This window comes from Bactrocera tryoni, chromosome 1, assembly GCF_016617805.1.
Source record: "Bactrocera tryoni isolate S06 chromosome 1, CSIRO_BtryS06_freeze2, whole genome shotgun sequence".
Lineage (NCBI taxonomy): Eukaryota > Metazoa > Arthropoda > Insecta > Diptera > Tephritidae > Bactrocera > Bactrocera tryoni.
The window spans coordinates 9829205-9849372 of NC_052499.1; the positions used below are offsets into that span (position 1 = coordinate 9829205).

Genomic DNA, 20168 nt, shown 5'->3' on the forward strand with positions numbered 1-20168 from the left:
AATTGAATATTATTTTTGACATAAATTACTCAGCACTGCAGCGCAACGCTCTTATTTCAAGTTGACTTACTATTAGCCATGGATAATTTGCTATTTCACAAACTTTAATGCAATTTAATTTTGATATTTGCGCATAAAACACGACGCTACAAGTGGAAGTGTAAAGTAGAATCGCGGCTGTGGCTCTTGCATTGGCTGCTTGGCAGTGGAAAGCATTGAAAAATAAAGATCTAAATTAAAAATCTAGTTTATGTGCCAAGAACGGGTTTCTATAATTTAAATAATTTTAATTGCCAATTTTTATTTGCAAATTAAATGCGCTGAAAACGACTTCAAATGTTTTGGTGTGTGTATGTGTAGATAGTTTAAATTACTTTTTCACTTTGATGCTTGCTTTACTTAAACAAACAAGTGCGTAAACAGTTTTGGAGGGGATTAAAACAATTCACTTTTCTCCGCTGATTGGCAGCAAGCTGCTCTGATAAACTTAAGACTAGCATTTCCGGCGAGACGGATGCTTTCTACAACAATATGTAGCGGCATATTATCTTATCTGCGATAAAACATGTGACTTGCAAAAACTTCCTAAAAAACTTAACTTATTTATAATGTCCATAAATACCAGAAACAAGTTGTGTTTTGCCTTCACAAGCACAAGTCATAATTTCTAAGCTAACATTTCATTTTCGGCTATAAATTAATAGGGCAACAACAAATTGCGTAAACAAAAACTTCATTATGCAAAAGTGTCCAAAGCACTTTGCTAAATAATAATTATAAGCTCTCGTAGGGTATAGTTTCGAAATAAACACGCGAATTTTCCCATATTAAATATTTTTGTGCATGATACAAAAACAAAAAACAACAAAATGCAAAGAAAGCAAGCAATAAAAGATTTTTTTCGGTTTTTCTTCTTGCAGACAACCGAAAGTTGGCATTTGCACACACGTACAAACATAAACAAACTGAAGATGTATTGTATGTGACAAAACTTTATTAAAAATTAGTTTTTAATTGCAAATATATGTATGTATGTGTGTTGCTTGATAAAACGATCAAGCATATGCTATAGTCATGTGTGATGCTTGCCTGAAGATGACAACATTTTCCCACATTCGGAAGTAATTAAATTTAGCATATTTTAGCAAAGCGTTTAGATGTGGTAAAACCCACAAGAGTTGGCTGCAGTCTTCCTTGATGGCCTCGAGCGAAAAAATTGTTTATGGCACGAGAATTCGAAGCCAAATATCAAAAAATATTTATACAAAACATGCAGACAACTGAAGGAAATCGCGTTAGTAAAGATTAGAATTTGTGCCCAACCGTAGCGCAGTCAACATTTAATTACCACTAATCGCATACAAAATATATAAATCGACTCAAAATCAGCCAATATAACTGCAGTGTTTATTAAAAATTCCACCCGCCGCTCATATTTAAATATTCAAAGCTTCTAATACCTTTGCCTTGCCGCTATGTCAGCTTAACCGAAAATTCCGGTTATTACAACAGTAACTTGGTTCTCGCCTATGTTATTTGCAAGCGAACAATATCTTCCGTCATGGCCTCTTGACCAATCCGTTACGCCGCCAGCTACAAAGCGTTGCCGAAACTTCCTCGCTGGTTTGCGCATCCAACATATGTATGTATGTACATTAGAGTGATTCAAAAAAAAAAAATTTCTTTTTTTCGTTTCGTACTCGGAAAAATAGGTTCCTAGACACCTCTAGGAAAGCCTCTCCAAAAACCTTATTCATAATGATTTTTTTCATTGAGTTATAAAATTCATAGGAAATAAAAAACTTTGCCAAAAATAATCAAACTTCAACCGTTAATATCTTTTAAACGGTTGGGTTTACGAAAAAATCATAATAGACCTTTTTTGTAGAGCATTCAATTTCCTACAAAATCCAAGGAACAAGATATTTTTTCAAGTAGTTGGAAGCGAGATATAAATTTTTCAATCTGATAATAAGAAAAAATAGGAACTGTATGTAAGAGGACCTTCCCGTTACAATTAAAAACTCATGTTTGTAGAGGCTTTCTTGGAGGTGTCTAAGAACCTATTTTCCCAAGTACGAAACGAAAAAAAAAATGTTTTTTTTGAATCACTCTAATGTATGTACATATGTACGTTGTTCGTCTGTAAGCTCGAGGGCGCATCGGCAGACAAGCGTAGCCACTTCACTTTAATCGCGTCATCTCAATCATAATTATTATTATTTTTTCCATTTTGTTATTTTTGTTTTATTGCATTGGATATTATTGCTTACTAATTTTGATCAATAATTTGTCTGCTTTGCCGCATTTGCGCATACGCACGAGTCAGCGCAGCAACGCGACGAGATTTTCGAGTAAAGCTTACCAAATATGCACATTTTGTATGTCAACAGGTCCGCTGCTTAACGCCAGCACAATGGACGATTCGTCAATCTTGACGAAACGCAATCCACGTATGGCGACTGCGCTGTTGGACAGACAATTAGTGGCATGTGCTTATCTGCCTGGGATTTCCACATATTAAGATGCCACTAAATTTGGTAGAGGGTGTTTAAAAAACAACGAGAAGCCGAGTGTGCTGAGGCACATTTTGAGGGTTCAAATTTCTAAATATGTATGAAATTTATTTGTAATTTTGAATTCTATTTATTTTGACATCATTCCGAAATACTCATACAAAATCAGTATTTTCACTGCATATTGGTATCTCTCATTTTCCGCAGGTAGCGGAGTACGTTTAACAGCTATACCCTGAACAGGGTATATTAAGTTTGGCACGGAGTTTGTGTACTCAGAAAGAGGACCCTACAAAGCCTAATAAATGATCAGCCAGACGGGCTGAGTTGATTTCTGCCTGTCTGTGTATAGGCGGTATAGTACCCAGTTCTAAAATATCGAGTTTTCTCTCGTCATTTTTTCCTCAAGAAGCTGCTCATTTGTCGAAATCGTCGATATCAGATCACTATAGTAAACAGCTGCCGTAGGTTAGGTTTGGTTAGATAAATTGGTTGATTTTTCGTGAAGCTAAGAATAATACCATTTAGTAAGCCAGAAACATCTCTCCTTTGTGATGCCCAAAACTACCAGGTATGCCCCAGAGCTTGCAGATATGGATCAATGCTTGTATAGCCGCATATCTACAAGGTATCTAGAGCCAGCCACGAATTTATTGACCCGGCTAATATCTACTCCAGTCAATTCGGCGGATTCGTAGAAGGTATGATGACTGTATTGCTTCAACCTTAATTTGGCGAACGTCGGACAATGGAGGAGAAAATGTCTAGGTGTTTTCACCTTATCTTCTTACTGAAATTTTGACAAGTTGTGTCCTACAAAATCCTCACCCTCACCGTGTCAGTGCTAATGAGACATGTGAACATTGCTAAGAGCTAGTAGTCACATGGATCTTATACGTTCCATTCTGGGTTAGAAAGCTTTTGCAAACTCAAAAGGGCTGGTTAGATCCAGCGCGCCACTGCACGAATACAGTGGGGAGGGGCTTGATATAAGTTTAATATGGACAAGTTTAATATGGTAGTGGCTTGATGCTAGTGAGGTCATGCAATCTTTGATCAACTTTGAGTTCACCGTCACCCTGAATAGCCCCTCGGCCATCGGAGTGCAAGCAAATCTATCTAAAAGATGCCACACTTCTTAGAAGTACATACATACATACATATGAAGCTACTCTAATAAATGGCATTTCTACTTGAAGGACACCACAGTGGTCTGACAGTCTGAAACAAGAGTTGGGTTGAGCATTCCCAACAGATTAAAATTAAGTTCTGGTATACATTTTTTTATTTGTGAAGGGTATTCTTTCTTCAGTTCTTGAGTGAAATTGAAAATAACATTTTTCTTGTTTTTAATTGCTGTTTGAAAAACCCATATCTTTGTAGATGTAAATATGTAAAGGGTTTTAGAGATGCCAAACGAAGCCATATCTTTTCCCGCTATTTTGACATTCCTTTTCAATAAGGTTTGCCATTTTATCATGGAAAGATATACGAACCAAAAACGAGTCAAAATTATTAAAATTTACTACCGAGTTCCGTGGCCTCAACTTTAAGAGCAGGTTTTTCAATAAGAGCGCTACAAAAGTTTTTTAAATGAAACAAAAACGACTTGGGATATCAATGAAATTTTTTATTCCTGTGGAAGTTAATTCGTACATACTCCTTAAGTCACCATTGCATTACGAAAAAAAATACGGTTTAGTGCGGATTATGGGCCGGCGGTGTCATTGGGACGTACTTCTCCCACGATGATCAAGATCGGCACGTTATTGTGAATGGGAATCCCTACTGCACAATGATAACCGAATATTTTGGATCGAATTGGATGATATGGACTTGAACAATATATGGTTCCAAGAGGACGGCACCACAAGCCACGCAGCGAATGTCACAATCAATTTATTGAACACCATGTTTGGTGAACGTGTTGTCTCGCCTCGCTCGTGCGATTTGACGTCGTTATTTCCTATGTGGCTACGTTAAGTCTATGGTCTATTTCAACAAGCCAGCGATGATTGTCGAAGTTCGTGAGAACATCGAACGTGAAAATGCAGCAGTATCGGCCGATTTATGTTTGAAAACTGTGGAAAATTGGGTTCAGCGTCTGGACTTCTGCAAGCGCGCCTGTGGTTGTCATGCAAGAGAAGTCGAGTTCCCTAAATAATGACATAAAATGTACTTTCACAGGAATATAGAATTTAAATTTTTGTAGTGCACTTATTGAAAAATCCTCTACATGTCGAAAGCTTAGATGGGAATTAGCTTCCTTATAAAAAGTAATTTAGTCTTCAATTGCCGAGTTAAATTTAATAAATATTATTCCCACAGTATTCCTCAATCAGTTCTCTGATTTTTGATCCGAAATAACTTATACACTCTATACATACCAACCTACATTATTTCTGTTCTTTTCTCTTCATAACGATACCATTAATAGTGAGTACTTAAAAGCTTATCGTGCAGCCGGAATCTTCCCCAAATCATAAAAGCTAACGATACAAGATTAATTTAACAATTTTTTAAATGATAATTGAATAACTTTTTTGCATTGCAAGCGGTTTGCTGTTCCAGAGATTAATTTTATTTTAGGCTTTTTTGTCGCTCGCTCGATTCTAAACTCAATAATTTTTTAATCGCCGTGATTATGCACAATTAATTCGTTATAAAAATGCACCAAAAAGTCTATTGCATACAAAAGTGAATCACAAAATATTCCAGCAGACTTCCGCTGTGAAAAAAATAACAAAAATATAATTTTGAACTAGACTTTTAGCTGGTTTGTAAGCACGAATTTAAGTACTTGTTCCATAAACTGGAGATTGAATTATCAAGTAATTAACCTCTATCTGATGTGTCAAATTATATTAATTAGCGAATTAACAGAACATAAAGATCTGAATTTTAAATAAATATGAGCAACTTATGAGTCAGTCTTGGCGTAAAACCACGAATTTGTGGTTATCGCGGTTATATGCTCTCTTATTCAAATATTTATAAAATGGGTTTACATATGTACATATCGTCACCTAAACAGCAAAACGGCGTATCATCAAAAAAAAAATCTAAAATCGTAAGCTATAGTAACCAATATATAGGAATTTTAAAACTAAAACTCAAATTTTGTTTCAATATGAGATGTGATAACCAATATATTGGGTAGTCGAAAAAGTATTTTCGCATTTTGTCAATAGATGTCGTTGCAGTCGTATATCTCCACTGCTACCAATCAATTTGTGTCATACCATGTAGTGTTGGAAAGGTGAGATTTTTAGCTACATTTAACTAAAAATTAAAATTAAATTCGCAGAGATTAAAAAAAAGTACAGCTGTTCAAAAATGGGAGAAAATAATATATAAATTCGCTATATTTTGAAATTTTTGTATAAAAAAGGGAAGAATACTACGCAAGCCAGCAATGAAATTTGTGAAGTTTACAAAGATGATGCTGTATCAGTTCGTGTAGCGCAACAACGATTCACTCCTTCCGTTCGGGAAATTGCGTTGTGAAAGATTTTTGCTTATGAAAGTTTTAAAACGATGGAATAACGTCTCTAGCGGAAAAATGGCAAAAGTGGTCTACCAAAATGTTGCTTTTGTTTTGTTCACTATTGTTCATTATAAATATATAAATAAAATAAGTTGAATTTTGCTTAGAAATACGAAAGACTTTTTCGGCTACCGAATACTACTGAAATATCCCTGCAATCTGAGTTTCATCTCATCAGCCAACGTTCGCTTTTCATGCAAATAATATTTGGAATACCAACCTAATACTAGTTCAGTATAGACCAAAATTATAACTAGTACAGTTTATAATTTCAATTACAGGCAATACAACTTTTGTCTTTCTCCAAATTCTCCTGTTATTGAAGAGAAAATACCAGGCTCGATATATTCTTGGCATACAAACTTTCGTTTTCTGACTAATATAAATCAAAAAATCGAAATTGAGTTTTTTATTACTTATGGTTCACTATATCATATTACTTATGTATATGTATGTAGCATATAATTTTCAGTTTTCGCGTTCAGATATAACCGACATATAACCGATATATAACCATTTCATAACCAAAACTAATATTTTTTTAATATGAGTGGTTTTTAATATATCGCTTTTCCTTCGCCTGTAAACTTATGGAAAGTTTTGTTACGCTATTTTGCATTTTAAGTGACGATATGTATCTATATTAGAATTGCAAGGCTGTTATTGATTATTTTTACCCAGTCAGTGGTTGTTGTAGCGTCAGTTCGCATGTATGTACATAAAATCGATTATCCATGTGTTCTCGCGTTATCACACAAAAATTGTTTGAGCAGTGAGGGGTATTTGTTTGCTTCCCGCGCGCTACTCTGTTCTGTTTGCTGTTCTGGCGCGTCAAAGTCGCTTAAAATAAGAAACGAATGACGAAGCGAAACGAAACGAAGGCAATCGCTGTTATGATGTTACACGGTCGTTGTTGTACTGTGAAGTGGCGCATTGAGCAGAATGGAAATATGTGCCCGGGTAGCTCAGTCGGTAGAGCATTGGACTTTTAATCCAAGGGTCCAGGGTTCAAGTCCCTGCTCGGGCGATCTGATTTTTTTTTAGAATTTTAAATTTTTCTGTACATTCAAAATTTATTTTCCGACTTCTAATTGAATGCTTATATATTATTTTCTTGCAGTTGACCACAAATATTAGCGGCCACTACTTTACGAGCAACTTTAGGGCGGCAACAAAGATTCTAAATTCCACATTTACGCCGCTAAATTGAGAACTTTTTGTAACTCAACGCCTTTCTGCTAAAAATTTGTCAGAAGGCAAGCAACGGCTGCGAGATGTTCACACACAATTGGCTAAAGTGGCCAGTTCTAATTTGGCTGCTGAGCTGCTGCTATTTGTTGGCCTTCACTGATGGTCAGGTAAGTTGACGGCACTAATTTGAAGACTCTTCGCAAGTTTTTTTTTGTGTTTCTTAATCGAACGATCTAGAATTGAGTGTGAATTTAGTTAAAATTATTATTTTGTTTTCAATTTAAATTAGTAATGCTCTCTTACTTCCTATTTCTAAGAACTTGCTGTTGTTATTTTACAGAAATATTACCATTTGTAAAAAATAGCGCATTACTTACTTGTATAACTACATTTAGAATGATTAATTGAAAATTAATTTAATTACTTGCATATTATCGTCCATTCTAAGTCTCAATAATTAAAGAAGCCAATAAAGCACTGGAATTGATTGTTCACTTTAAACTTTATCATTAGCGAATTCTTGATTTGCACACAGTCATAGCATAATATTAATAATTTTAAATAACTAGTATTCGCCGCTGGTTTAATTTATTTAATTATCAGTTGATTCGTGGCTCATGCATATTGCCTACTTTGTGCAAATTAATTATGATTATAAAGGTTATACATTTATTGGCATTGGTTTTGATAAGCGCGTGATCGGCAGAGATTTATCCAACAGCAATACATATGTAGTGGATGTCTGCGAAAGCTTATACTAACGGGTGATCCAAGTAGAGATACTTTTTTCAATAGTCTTTTTTTGACAGATCACGCGTGAGTCGTGTCAAGCTGTCATGTTATTTTTGTACAGTATTGTTTGATATTTTGTCATGAAAAGATTACGCCTGAACAACGTTTACAAATCGTTCAACTTTACTACGAAAGTTTACGTTCTCTAAAGAATGTGTTTCCCGTGCTTCGCTCAGTTTATGGTCAACAATATTGACCTACTGAGCGTACTATTCCCAAAACCATCACCCATCTTGAGATCCAGCATTCATTATTGGATAATATTCGACCAACAGTGAAGAAAATATAGCAGCCGTAGCTGAAAGTGTACACGAAAACCGTGGATAGTCGATTCAGCGCCGTTCGTAGCAACTCGGACTGACGTATGGAACGACTTGGCGCATGTTATGTCGAAATCTTTAATTGAAAATGTACAAAATACGTGTAAATATAAATAGCTTGTGCAAGAACTGAAGCCGCTCGACCTTATCAAGCGAAGCGAAATTTCACTCTGTGGGCTCTTGAAAAGCTCCAAGAAGATTCGACGTTGTAGTGCCCAATTTTGTTCAACGATGAGGTCCATTTCTGACTCAATGGCTATGTAAAAAAGTGAAATTGCAGCATTTAGAATGAAGAGCAACCTGGAGAGTTTCAAGAACTGCCATTTCATCCAGAAAAAACTACGGTTTGGTGTGGTTTGTGAGCCGGCGGTATTATCGGTCCGTCTTTCTTCAAAAATGATGCCGATGAGAACGTACCCGTCAATGAAGACCGTTATCGGGCCATGATAACCGACTATTTGTTGCCAGAAATTGAAGTTCGTGATGCCAGCGACATTTGCTTGCAACAAGACGGCGCCATTTCGAACACATCGCATCGATCAAATGGATTTATTGAGAGAATACTTCGGTGAGCAGTTAATTTCACGTTTTGGGCAGGTCGATTGGCCACCAAGATCGTCTGATATCAGACCGGTAGAATTTTTCCTGTGGCGATATGAAAACTCTAAGGTCTATGCTAACAATCTCGCTTCGATTCAGGCCTTGGAGCAAGACATCACGCGCGTCATTCGCCAGCTACCAGTCGAATTGCTTGAACAAATCTTTTACAATTGGACTGAATGGATGGACCATCTGAGACGTAGCCTGTTGGTCGCGTGAAAGAAATAATCTTCAAAAAGTAAATGCCAAAGTATGTTCTTTCGCATGATAAAAAATATTTCCCAATAAATTTGAGCTTTGTTTGTTTTTTCTTTTAAAAATTAGGGAACCTCGAAGTGGATCACTTTTATTTAGCGATATATAGATCTGGTAACAGTTCGGCAAGCATAGTTTATACTCATACGATTACAGCAACTAATATGCGGAGAAGCCACAAATAATGGTTAAATATTTAAAACTGATGGACTGCTTAGTACCTCTTTGACTTAGAAATATGTATTTTACTTCAACCAAAACGATTTATAATAATTTTAATCAAATTAATTACCGCATAACGTCATTCAAACATTTCAGCTGTTAAACTTCCTATATTGCACCAGAACTCCATGTAAAAGCGCCAGGCAAATGAAAAAAAATTAAAAATAAATGCGATTGCGGGAAGCATGCAAATCTTTTCCCCATCACGTTTACATAATTAATGCAACTCATTTAAATAATCGAAAAATTGGCCTGCCATCGCCGCTTAATTTCCTTGTAATTGACCGCAAGATTTTTTTATATCCAATTATAATATTATAATTTGTTTTTGTAGGCAAAGGTTATACGAGTAGCAAATTGAAAACGTGACGTGATGAGGGTTCACTCGGTCACACTTTGTAGCGGTTGTTGAGAAATTTCCGCAAAAGATAAAGTTTATTTGCGTAAAAAGTAAGGAAATCGAGAACGCCAGCAACGCTTATTGAAAAATGTCAAAGCTAATACTTACCTACTTATATATAACGGAAGAAGCGTTCTCTAACATGCATAAAATTACTAAATAATCTCTCGCACATCCAGAGGAAGCTTTCCGAATTGTTGCTTTTATAAGTAATTTTTTGACATGAGAGGAGAAGCGAGCAGAAAAATGGCGAATCGAAGACAGCTGTTGTTTTAAGCAATTTTAACGTGTTGCCACTAATTAAATTTAAAAGATAGTATAAAAAACATTTGTATTAAAGTAATATCATTTTCTTTTCCAAAATCTGGTTGAGCGCGTGGCAGTGGCCTATCAGCTAACACCTCAATCAATCTCAAAGGCAACCCGCCCACAAGTCATCAATTGCTTGTCTTGCTGTTATTAGCAGCAGCCACAGTACTAACCATTAACTAGTTACTTAATTTAGCCATTAGAATAGAACTTTAGCCGCCATAGAATTAGTGTAAAGAACGCTCACAATTCGAGTATAACCAAATGACTACTGGTTCTACAGCAAGTGAAGATACACGACAATGATTGGGTTGCGTCGCAGGCACTGGCAAGTATCTGTTAGAACGTTTACTGAAATAAAGATATTAGATATTCGCCGGAATGAATGCTGACAGCCAATGAGAATGAGAAAAATTTAATTTTTAATTCCGAGCTTCCAAAGCATTTTGCTGTGAGTCGGCCTGAATGCGCCTAGAACATTATTGCCGCATGTAAATGCCGACAATAAGACAAGTTAAAACGTAATTACAGTCAATTGCCAAGTGTATTGCTGAGAATGTTGTATAAGTATAATTTGTAGTTATCTACAAATAGGAACCTTGATCGCGTTGTCAAACTTGTTGGCGGTGGCGGAGACTTTGACAAAGAACTCTAAACTACGGGAACTGCGTAGACGCTTAGTGGCTCTACGTTAAGTGGCGAAAAGGCTAAAACGTTTGCGGAAACACATATTTTCCGTGGGGAAGTAGACGCGGGCGGCATAAAATATGCGTTTTTCGTAAAGTCTTCATTGTCTAAATTAAAGCAAAGCAGAAAACTGAAGGCTTACATTGGGTTAGACAATAGTCTTAGGCTTAAACGTTTGTATAGCAAAGCCCATTTTACATTACCGAGCATAATAAAATTGAGTTCTAAGCAGCCAGTGATTAAGTTGAAAATTATACACAAATTAAAAAATCATCGGCGCTAAATAGACGTGTAGGTGCTAAACCTCTCAGGGACATACAGCGAATTATTTCACATTTTTAATCAGTTTAATCAAATGCTCGTTAACGAGATTTATGCCTTCTTCAACTCAAATAAAAATGTTGTATATGCGCGACTATGATTTGGCTGTCAGCTTATGCTTTATTGACCGAGTACTTAATGCCATTGCTGTTGATCGCTGAGCATTAACGCGGCGTTGACGCTGGACTCAAGGGACGGAAGTGTTTGTTGTGAAATGCCAGAAGAAACTGCTTTTGAACAGGCTTAACAGTGGACCTTATCTTCATAGCCAGCAGTCATGAGCAGCGTGAGCAATTAATTCAAACGAAAATGAAATTTGCTTTTTATGAGCTTATTCAAATTATATAAGTGGATTATATGCATGTATAACATTTATCATTTTTCGTCAATAAGCGCTTGTAGTATTATGTCGGAAATACTTATATTTTAATTAAAATACGCTAAAAGACATGTGTTCTAATAAATTAGACTATTAATTTGGATAACATAATTATTAATAAGCACTACATATGTGAAAAGTGTTTTTTAAGCAAAAAAAGCATGTTGAAGTGGTTAATTTAAGGGTCCGAAAGAAGCCTCCATGTCCACATCTTTAATAAATTGTTTGCTGATAGAAAAAATTTCAAATATTCAGTAGCTATCAATACAACTCTATAAATAAATGAAGGAACTTAAAATATTTTTAGCTTTGATATTTTAACAACAAAAAAATAAACTTCGGCTGCATCGACCACATAAAAATCGAAAAGATAACATTTTGCCCAGCCATCTTGTTTCATATAAACAATATTCAAGTCGAATTCAAGTTGCCTTATAAGGAAAACAGTAACTGAGAAGGAGCATGCATCAGTTACTTTGTAGAATATGGGCGGACGAAAGCATGCCCGACGATTTTAAGTGTGCTCTGCACAATCCACAAAAAAGGAGACCCCGTGGGATAAGCCTTCTCAGCGTATTGTGTGAAAGATTAAAGCCCATCGTCAACAAACTGATTGGACCTTATCAGTGTGGCCTTAGACCAGGAAAATCCACAACTGATCAGCTGACCCGTGACGCACGAAAATGAGCTGCCTTTATGCCGCTAAGTCTGAATTTCGTATCCCCGCAACACTAAAGTTCGATACCAAACGAGGTTTAAGACAAGGCGACTCCCTATTGTGCGACTTCTTCAATCTGATGCTGGAGAAAATAATTTGAGATGCAGAACTTAATCGAGCAGGTAAAATCTTTTATGAGAGTATACAGCTGCTGGCGTATGCCGATGATATTGATACCATCGGCCTCAACACCCGCGCCGTTAGTTCTGCTTTCTCCAGACTGGATAAGGAAGCAAAGCAAATGGGTCTGGCCGTGAATGCAAGACGAAATATCTCCTGTCATCAAACAAACAGTCATCGCACTCGCGACTTGGCTCCCATGTCACTGTTGACAGTCATAATTTCTTATCTTGGAACCAATATTAACAGTAACAACACTGTGAGCCTCGAAATCCAACGAAGAATTACTCTTGTCAACAGGTTCTACTGGGGACGCAATTGAGAAGTTAAGTCCTCTCTCGACGAACAAAGACCAAACTCTATATGTCACTCATTAGTCCCGTTCTGCTTTACAAGTATGGTGCAGAAGCATCAGAAGCATGAATGATGACAACATCTGATGAGTTGACGTTACGAGTTTTCTAGAGAAAGGTTCTGCGGAAGATTTATGGTTTATTGAGCATTGGCAACGGTGAATATCGATTTCGATGGAACGATAAACTGTATGAGATAAACGGCTACGCTGGCTGGATCATGTCGTTCGAATGGATGAAGACACTCCGGCTCTGAGAGCATTCGACGCAGTATCCGCCAGGTAGAGCTGAGGTAGAGGAATATCTCCACTCTTTTGGAAAGATCAGGTGGAGCAGGAAGGCTACACTTGGAATCTTTGATTGGTGCCAAACAGCGAAAAGGAAGAACGACTGGTGCGCTGTTGTAAACTCGGCTATAACTCATAAGCGCCAAAAACGAAGAAATATGTATGGCAGCTATTTTTAATTGTGATCCAATCTGAACAATTTTTTTGGTGATCATAGGTCTATCTTCGATAATTACATGCAAGGACGATTTTAAGACTGATATCTCGAAAATTGAGATACTATTCAACTACTACCACATAGGGACAGACATATATATAGCCATTTTTGTTGAGTGTTACAGACTTCATGGCAATCTTAAATATATTTTGTGCAAGGTATGTATAAAAAGCATAAACAATGCAAGAACGAGAGTGACTTTTTGACTATACGGTATACGACCAGAATTGTAAGACTTCCGAAAATTACTATTTTCATTTAAACATTCGGAGCGAAACATACAATTATCTTGTCTATGTAGATGTGTGATTTTTGACAGCACTTTTTAATCTAAATTTTGACCTGCAATTAAATTTACTGTTGCCCGTAATTTTTGTACGAAGACTGACACTTGCCACACTTTTTATTTTGTGGTTTCTCTTTTTTCTTTGTTTTTGTTTTTATTTCGGTGTAATACTATATTTTATTGGCCTTCACCTGATTGTGACCTACAATAGTTTTACATGAACTCACTTAAATGATATACAAGTGTTCTTGCCACCATGTACAAGCACATATGCTTGGAGAGACGCGGTAGCGCTGAGCCCAAAACCAACAATGCTACAAGTTGAGTTTAAGTTGAAATAATACCGATATATACATATTTACATATGTAAGTATGTTGATACGTTTGTGTGATAGCTGCTTCGAAAACATTTGAACTACAATAATTTATAAATTTTGCGGCCAGAGGGCATTTAACTTGACTCAACTTAACTTCGACTCCGACAGTCGGAGCTACGCAGTGATGCACCTTATACATCAGACATACATACATGTACATACTTATAAGTTTTAGATTAAGAAAAGCTATTAAATTTACTTCGACAATTTATAATAAATGATAACAACTTCGTACTAACAACATTTGAGTGTAGGTAGGTATGTCGCAGAAGCATGTCGTTCTCAACAATATTTATTTGTGTCTCGCTAATTATTATGACAAAGTCAATATGCTAATATGCAGAATGTTGATACAGTAAATTCATATTTTCAAAGAGGAGTTAAGGTAAAGGTCCGCGAAATGCTTGGAATTTTGACACCTGTACTTGTAAATAATGACAAATGACTTGTTGCCATTAAACATTTGTAAACTTCAAGAATTTGTTTTTGTCGTTGCTGTCAAAGGTTACACAGTGACAATAGTTTTGAACAGTCTTTCATTGGCCAGTAAAACTGATATGCCACACAAGTAACTTGGGTTGGAGCTACTTACCGCATAACAGGTCTGTTGAAAAGTCCTCGGCCTACTATAGTTTCGACGAAAATCTCTTCCCAGCAAGCATTCTTTTGAGATCTGTGGAGCGAAAATAGTCGCTAGTGGTCAGATCTGAGGAATACGATGAATGTGAAAATAATTTGAAACCCATTTCATTGATTTTTGAATTTTTTTCATTAACTTGTAACACGGTGCATTGTCTTGGTGAAACAGCACTTTCTTTTTCTTAAAATGCGGCCGTTTTTCATCCTTCAAACGGTCCCATATGGCTATGTAATAGTCGCTGTTGATGGTCCTTCCTTCTTCAAGGTAGTCAGTAAAAATTATGCCAAGTGCTTCCCAAAATACAGCCCCCATAACCTTGCTAACCGACTGTTGCGTTTTACCACGCCTTGGAGCGGTTTCATCGTGTGCAGACCACTCGGCTGGCTGTGGGCTGGACTTCGGAGTGAAATAGTGGAACCATGTTTCATCCATTGTCGCATATCGACGCAAAAACTCGAGTTTATTGCGCTTAAACATCTTCAAACACAGCTCAGAATCATCAACTCTTCGGTGTTTTTGTTCAAAAGTGAGCTCGCGGGGCATCCACTTTGCACAGAGCTTTCTCATACCCAAATATTCGCAAATAATATGATGTACCACTTCAGTTGATATATTTAGAGTGCTTGCTATCTCGGACAACTTCACTTTATCCAAAATTATTTTGTGAACTTTTTTGATGTTTTTGTCGGTAACAATCGCTTTTGGGCGTCGACTGCGTTCAACGTTTTCGGTGCTTACTTTACCACGCCTAACCTTAGCATATCAATCCGTGATGGTTGATTTTCCTGAGGAAAAGTCCAGAAATTCTTCATCATGCCAAGTTCTTGCTTCAACTGGATTTTTTCGCCTTCACGAAGCTATATTTAACAACACGCGAAATTATTTTTTATCCAACAGCTGTCAAATTTATACATGTGCCGTTTGAAGGTTAGGGTTAACTAAAAATCATATCAATTTAATTCTAGTACCGCCAACTATGTGTCAGGCTGGGGACTGTTAGTTTGGAATTTCAGCTTGTTATAGAAGAGACTTTACAGATTTCGAAAATTACATAAACCCTCAACCTCACTATCGCACGCAGCAAAGCCACAGAAATGTTGAATCCGCCGCCCTTGTACGCGTACATTTGTATGTAGTGCATGGCTTCTCTAGCCGCTATGTGTAGCATAACGGGCACTGCGTCCGAAGTTGCTCGCATTTGATTGCCAAAGACCGGAAAATGAAATTTCGTAAGATAAATATTTTTACGCTTTGCTTGCTTTAATTTATTCCATGCGGCGTGATGATGGACAGCAGCGAGTCAATAGCGTTTAAAAAGAGATGGAACGGATGCATGCGTAGCTAAAAGAAAATCCACATAATTTCCAAAAAATTAACCTAAATCAAGGCGTTGTTATAAGATCTAAAATAACAAGTAAAGTAACTAATTTGCAAGCTGAATAAAATATCTCATATTTGCATTTGCATATTTTATGTGAATAATGAGTTGTTGTTGTTATGAAAGACGCGTTAAACATGATAGTAGGTGGGGCAACGTTGTGGATTTTGGATGCGGTCCGTGTTGTGTTTAAAGAGTAGGAAATTTTCTAAAACTATGAACTTGCCGATTTTTAATAATTTTTTTTATTAAGCTATAAAGTGCATTACAAAATTTTTTGAATTAAAATAATCAAACCTCAACTGTTAATACATTTTTAAGGGTTAGGTTAACGGAAAAATTTTATTAGAGCTTTCTTTTAGAGCATGCAATTTCCTACAAAGTCTATTATACGAGATATTTTTTTTAGTAGTTGGAAGCGAGACTTGTATGTTTCCATCTGATAAGAAAAACAATTGGAAAACTTAAAGGCGAAGGATCTTTCAGTTACAGTCGATGGAGAGAATTGAGTGAATTTCTTAGCGCTGTATAAGAATCTATTTTTAGAGTCCCAAGTACACACTAATAATTATATCATGCTGATATCGCTAATTTTAAATCTAAATTTATTAGTTGAGTGAATATAAAAAAGTCTAATTTTGTCGAAGCGTCAGAATATTTGCATAAATGCATATACCTTCCTTAGCGCATAAAATATACGATTCCTAACGCAGGGGCTCATTCATAGCTTCTTGAGTGGACTTTAGGCGGAAAGTAAGTTTTTCTGTAGACGGTTAATTATAGCTCGCTTGTTACAGTGATTGTAACCAATTTGTAAAGGAACGTTAAAAACTTCTGTATCTGAAACTACAGACATATGAGTATATTTGTAAGCATAATAAAAATAAGGCTTTGATCCCTCTTGAAATTGTAAACAAACCGTTTTTTTTCATTCTTCGCGTTACTGTCGCCGATCATCCGTCAATTGGGTGATTAAGAACTGTTAAGACACTCGTAAATATTTTGAATATTTTTATAATTACAAACATTGATTACTTATTAATGCTAATAAGTTATTTGTTAAAAAAGTCTTACATAAATCCCAGATTAATTATTAATTTGTTCAATTTAGGAGCAATTAATCATGATTTGTTGAGTTTTGTTTACACAGAATACAAAATAGAGACTAAAAAGTCATTGAACTTACTTTGATGTTAAAAATATTTATTCCCTGTTGTCTTAGCAAAATGGGTTGTATTCGAACCGAATTGTAATGTAAAGTTTAAGAGCTTTTTTACTGATTTTTGGAAGCATTCTTCTCGAAGTCACACCTTCGAAAGTGTAATTGATATGAAAAGGGTTCTATAGAAACTATTAAATAATCGGATGTAATTTATTACTTGTGAAGAGCGATAGAGAGAGATAAAAATGTTTCTCTTGATGCTCGGCACAACCTGGCAGCATTCTGAGGCACTTGTGCTATACACCTATTGTCAGACCAATTCTGCTCTACGGTCTAATTGCATGGTGGTACGGAAATCCATCTACCGGAACCCAATGCAAAAGGTGCAGAGACTCGCTACGCTGTGCATAACAGGAACTTTAAAAACAACTCCAAGACGGCTCTAGAACTGGTACTAAACCTGCCACCTATAAACCTCTTCGCTGAAAATTGCACAGCAAAATCGGCGGACCGACTATTGTCTATAGAAGAATTTAAGTATAGAAATTGGATAATGGCGGCTGGGCAAACACCGACTACATGACTCCACTTTTCAACTGAGAACGAAGCTGCATGCAACACTCTAAACATCTATACGGATGGCTCGAAAATGGATGATGGAGTTGGAGCTGGAATATGCTGTTCAGACTTATGCATAAGGCAACCTTTAAATTGGCATACCCCTGCAGTATGTTTCAAGCCGAGGTCTTTGCTATTGCGAAAGCCGCGGAGCCGGCCTCTAATGGACCAAATTCAGAGTCAAGATCTAAGTAGATAGCCAAGCAGCAATCAAGGCAGTAACCTCGTATCGCATATCGGCCAAAAGTGTCTTAGGAAGCAGAACGGCAGTGGAAAGTGTTGCCAGGAGTAAGCAGCTTCACTTCTGCTGGGTGCCAGGCCACAAAAGCATCGGGGGAAATCAAATAGTGGACGAGATTGCCAAGAAGGGTAACATCGGAAAACGTGATTAACATTGGGAAACCCATACATTGTCTATTCGACGGTCTGGACAGAAGCATAGTTAAGAAAATCAAAACCCGATGGAACGAGCTACTTGGGTGCAAAACTGCAAAAGTCATGTGCAAAACGGTAGATAGGAAGTACACAAAATTCTTAACGGCACTCGATAAAAGAGACTGTGGGAGCAAAATGAAAATACTAACTATAAATAGGAATACTAACTACACACGACCGAAAGATGGGGCTGACAGAATGAGAAGCCTGCAGGAAATGGCTAGAGCAGGGCATCAAGGAAACAATGGAGCCTCTCTTGTGTACTTGTCCCGCATTGGCTAGACTACGCAGTAAGCATCTGGAGGTCCTCACAGTATGACACACTAGAGGAGTTATCAACAATGAGGCCGCCTAGTCTGTTAAAATTCACGTCAAACGCATTCATCCTAAACAATGATTACTCCTCTTGGACTTAGCAAGTGAACTCCAACTGGTATCGCAAAGAACCAAACTGGTCTACGCGTGGCTTATTGGTCTACCGGTTTAACCTAACCTTACCTAACCCGCATGAGAAAAAGCTTTAACAAATATGTTGGAGAGGATCAGTAGTATATAATCCGGGGTTGTTCCTATAGATAGCTAGGAAAATTGGCTGTAATCTTCACGTAAATGTTAACGGCCGCCTTATTTTCAGTCTGTATGTAAATATGTAAAAATTGTTTTTCTTTTTCCCGAAAAAAGAAACTATTAAATAATGCCATTTAAACTGTTTTTATGCATAATAATATTCGTAGTATTTATGTAAATGTCGCAAAATGTCAAACGGCAAGCACTTTGCAATTCCCTTCACTTTCACAAAATACCACGAACACAACAAGAGCTCTGCGGCGCCATCGAGTACTCAGAATTAAGGCAAATACTTGCAAGCTATAAAGTATAGTAAAAGTCAAATGAGAATATTTATGCTTATTTTTTATTTTTTAATTAATTTTTTTGTTGATTTTTTTTTTTTTTTAATTTTTGGTTAGCTGTTGCGGCAACTCGCTTTTTGATGCCTTAAATGTCAACGATTTTGTCTTATTTTTAGGCTATACTCATAAACTTTGTGCATGCGCGCTAAGTTCTTGTTGGTGTGCAAATACATTTTTTGCAAATTAACATTCCTAACGCTTAGCAAATCACTTTTGGTCGCTTAAGACTTACAGCATTCCTCGTACTAAATCTGCATAAGAATGCAAATCCTGTGTCATGTGATTTTTAAATCAACAATTCATATCCATATAACCAGCAGAAGTAAATCTAGTAAATGTATAAACTCAGGCTGAAAAATGGCCGTGGAATTAATAACCGTGAAATCATATTTTAAAAAACCAACTGGTTTCATACGAACAACTTTTGATTCTTTCGCCTAATGCCGCCTCTGCACTATCGAGTTGGATTAAATTATTATAATCTTTAAAGCTTTGATGAGTCAAAGTCTCTTCTTTCTTCAGTGTTAATATAGCACTTTAGTTCTAAGATAGTATTGTTGGACCGGTGAACAATGACTCATCAGCATATGCTTAACGGTGTTTAAACAAGATACATAATAAACATGTTCCCTAAGATTCTTTAAGGTACCTTACATAACATTACCAATCATATGGAGTAAAGTCACCGGGTTGTTATATGGTATGTTTGTTATATCCGCCCAATTTTTTCCATTTTAGGCACAAAGAAACACTGTTATCAGTTAAATTTGTTCTCTTATTTTTCTTCAGATATAAATATGCGGTATAAATTCACTTGGAAGTTCCAAAATCGTTGTGTTAAGTATACGGAAGCTAATGGAAGTACTGGCCCGATTCAATCCATTTTCGACACACAGACAATTTTTAGACAATTTATGGTCATAAGAAGGCATACTTCAAAGGAATCATTATTCTTGTTCTTTATTGGCGTTGACAGCGCTTACGGGGTTATAGCTGAGTTTACAACAGCGTGCCAGTCGTTTTTCTTTTTCGCTTTTTGGCGCCAATTGGATATTCCAAGTGTAGCCAGGTCCTTCTCCTCCTGGTATTTCCGGAGTGGAGGTCTTCCTCTTCCTCTGCTTCCCCGA

The 20168-nt window shown here is 36.6% G+C and overlaps 1 protein-coding gene and 1 non-coding gene across 2 annotated transcripts in view; both read left to right on the forward strand.

The window, feature by feature from the left end:
* Positions 1 to 20168, forward strand: part of LOC120766619 (mucin-5AC) — a 50591-nt gene that overhangs the window by 18820 nt on the left and 11603 nt on the right. Inside the window, exon 3 of the mRNA XM_040092230.1 lies at positions 7184 to 7421. Coding sequence (XP_039948164.1) covers positions 7338 to 7421 — 84 coding nt within the window. The 5' untranslated portion in view covers positions 7184 to 7337. The remainder of the gene's footprint in view (positions 1 to 7183; positions 7422 to 20168) is intronic.
* Trnak-uuu lies at positions 7018 to 7090 on the forward strand. Its single transcript has one exon. It is a non-coding gene; the product is annotated as a tRNA-Lys (tRNA).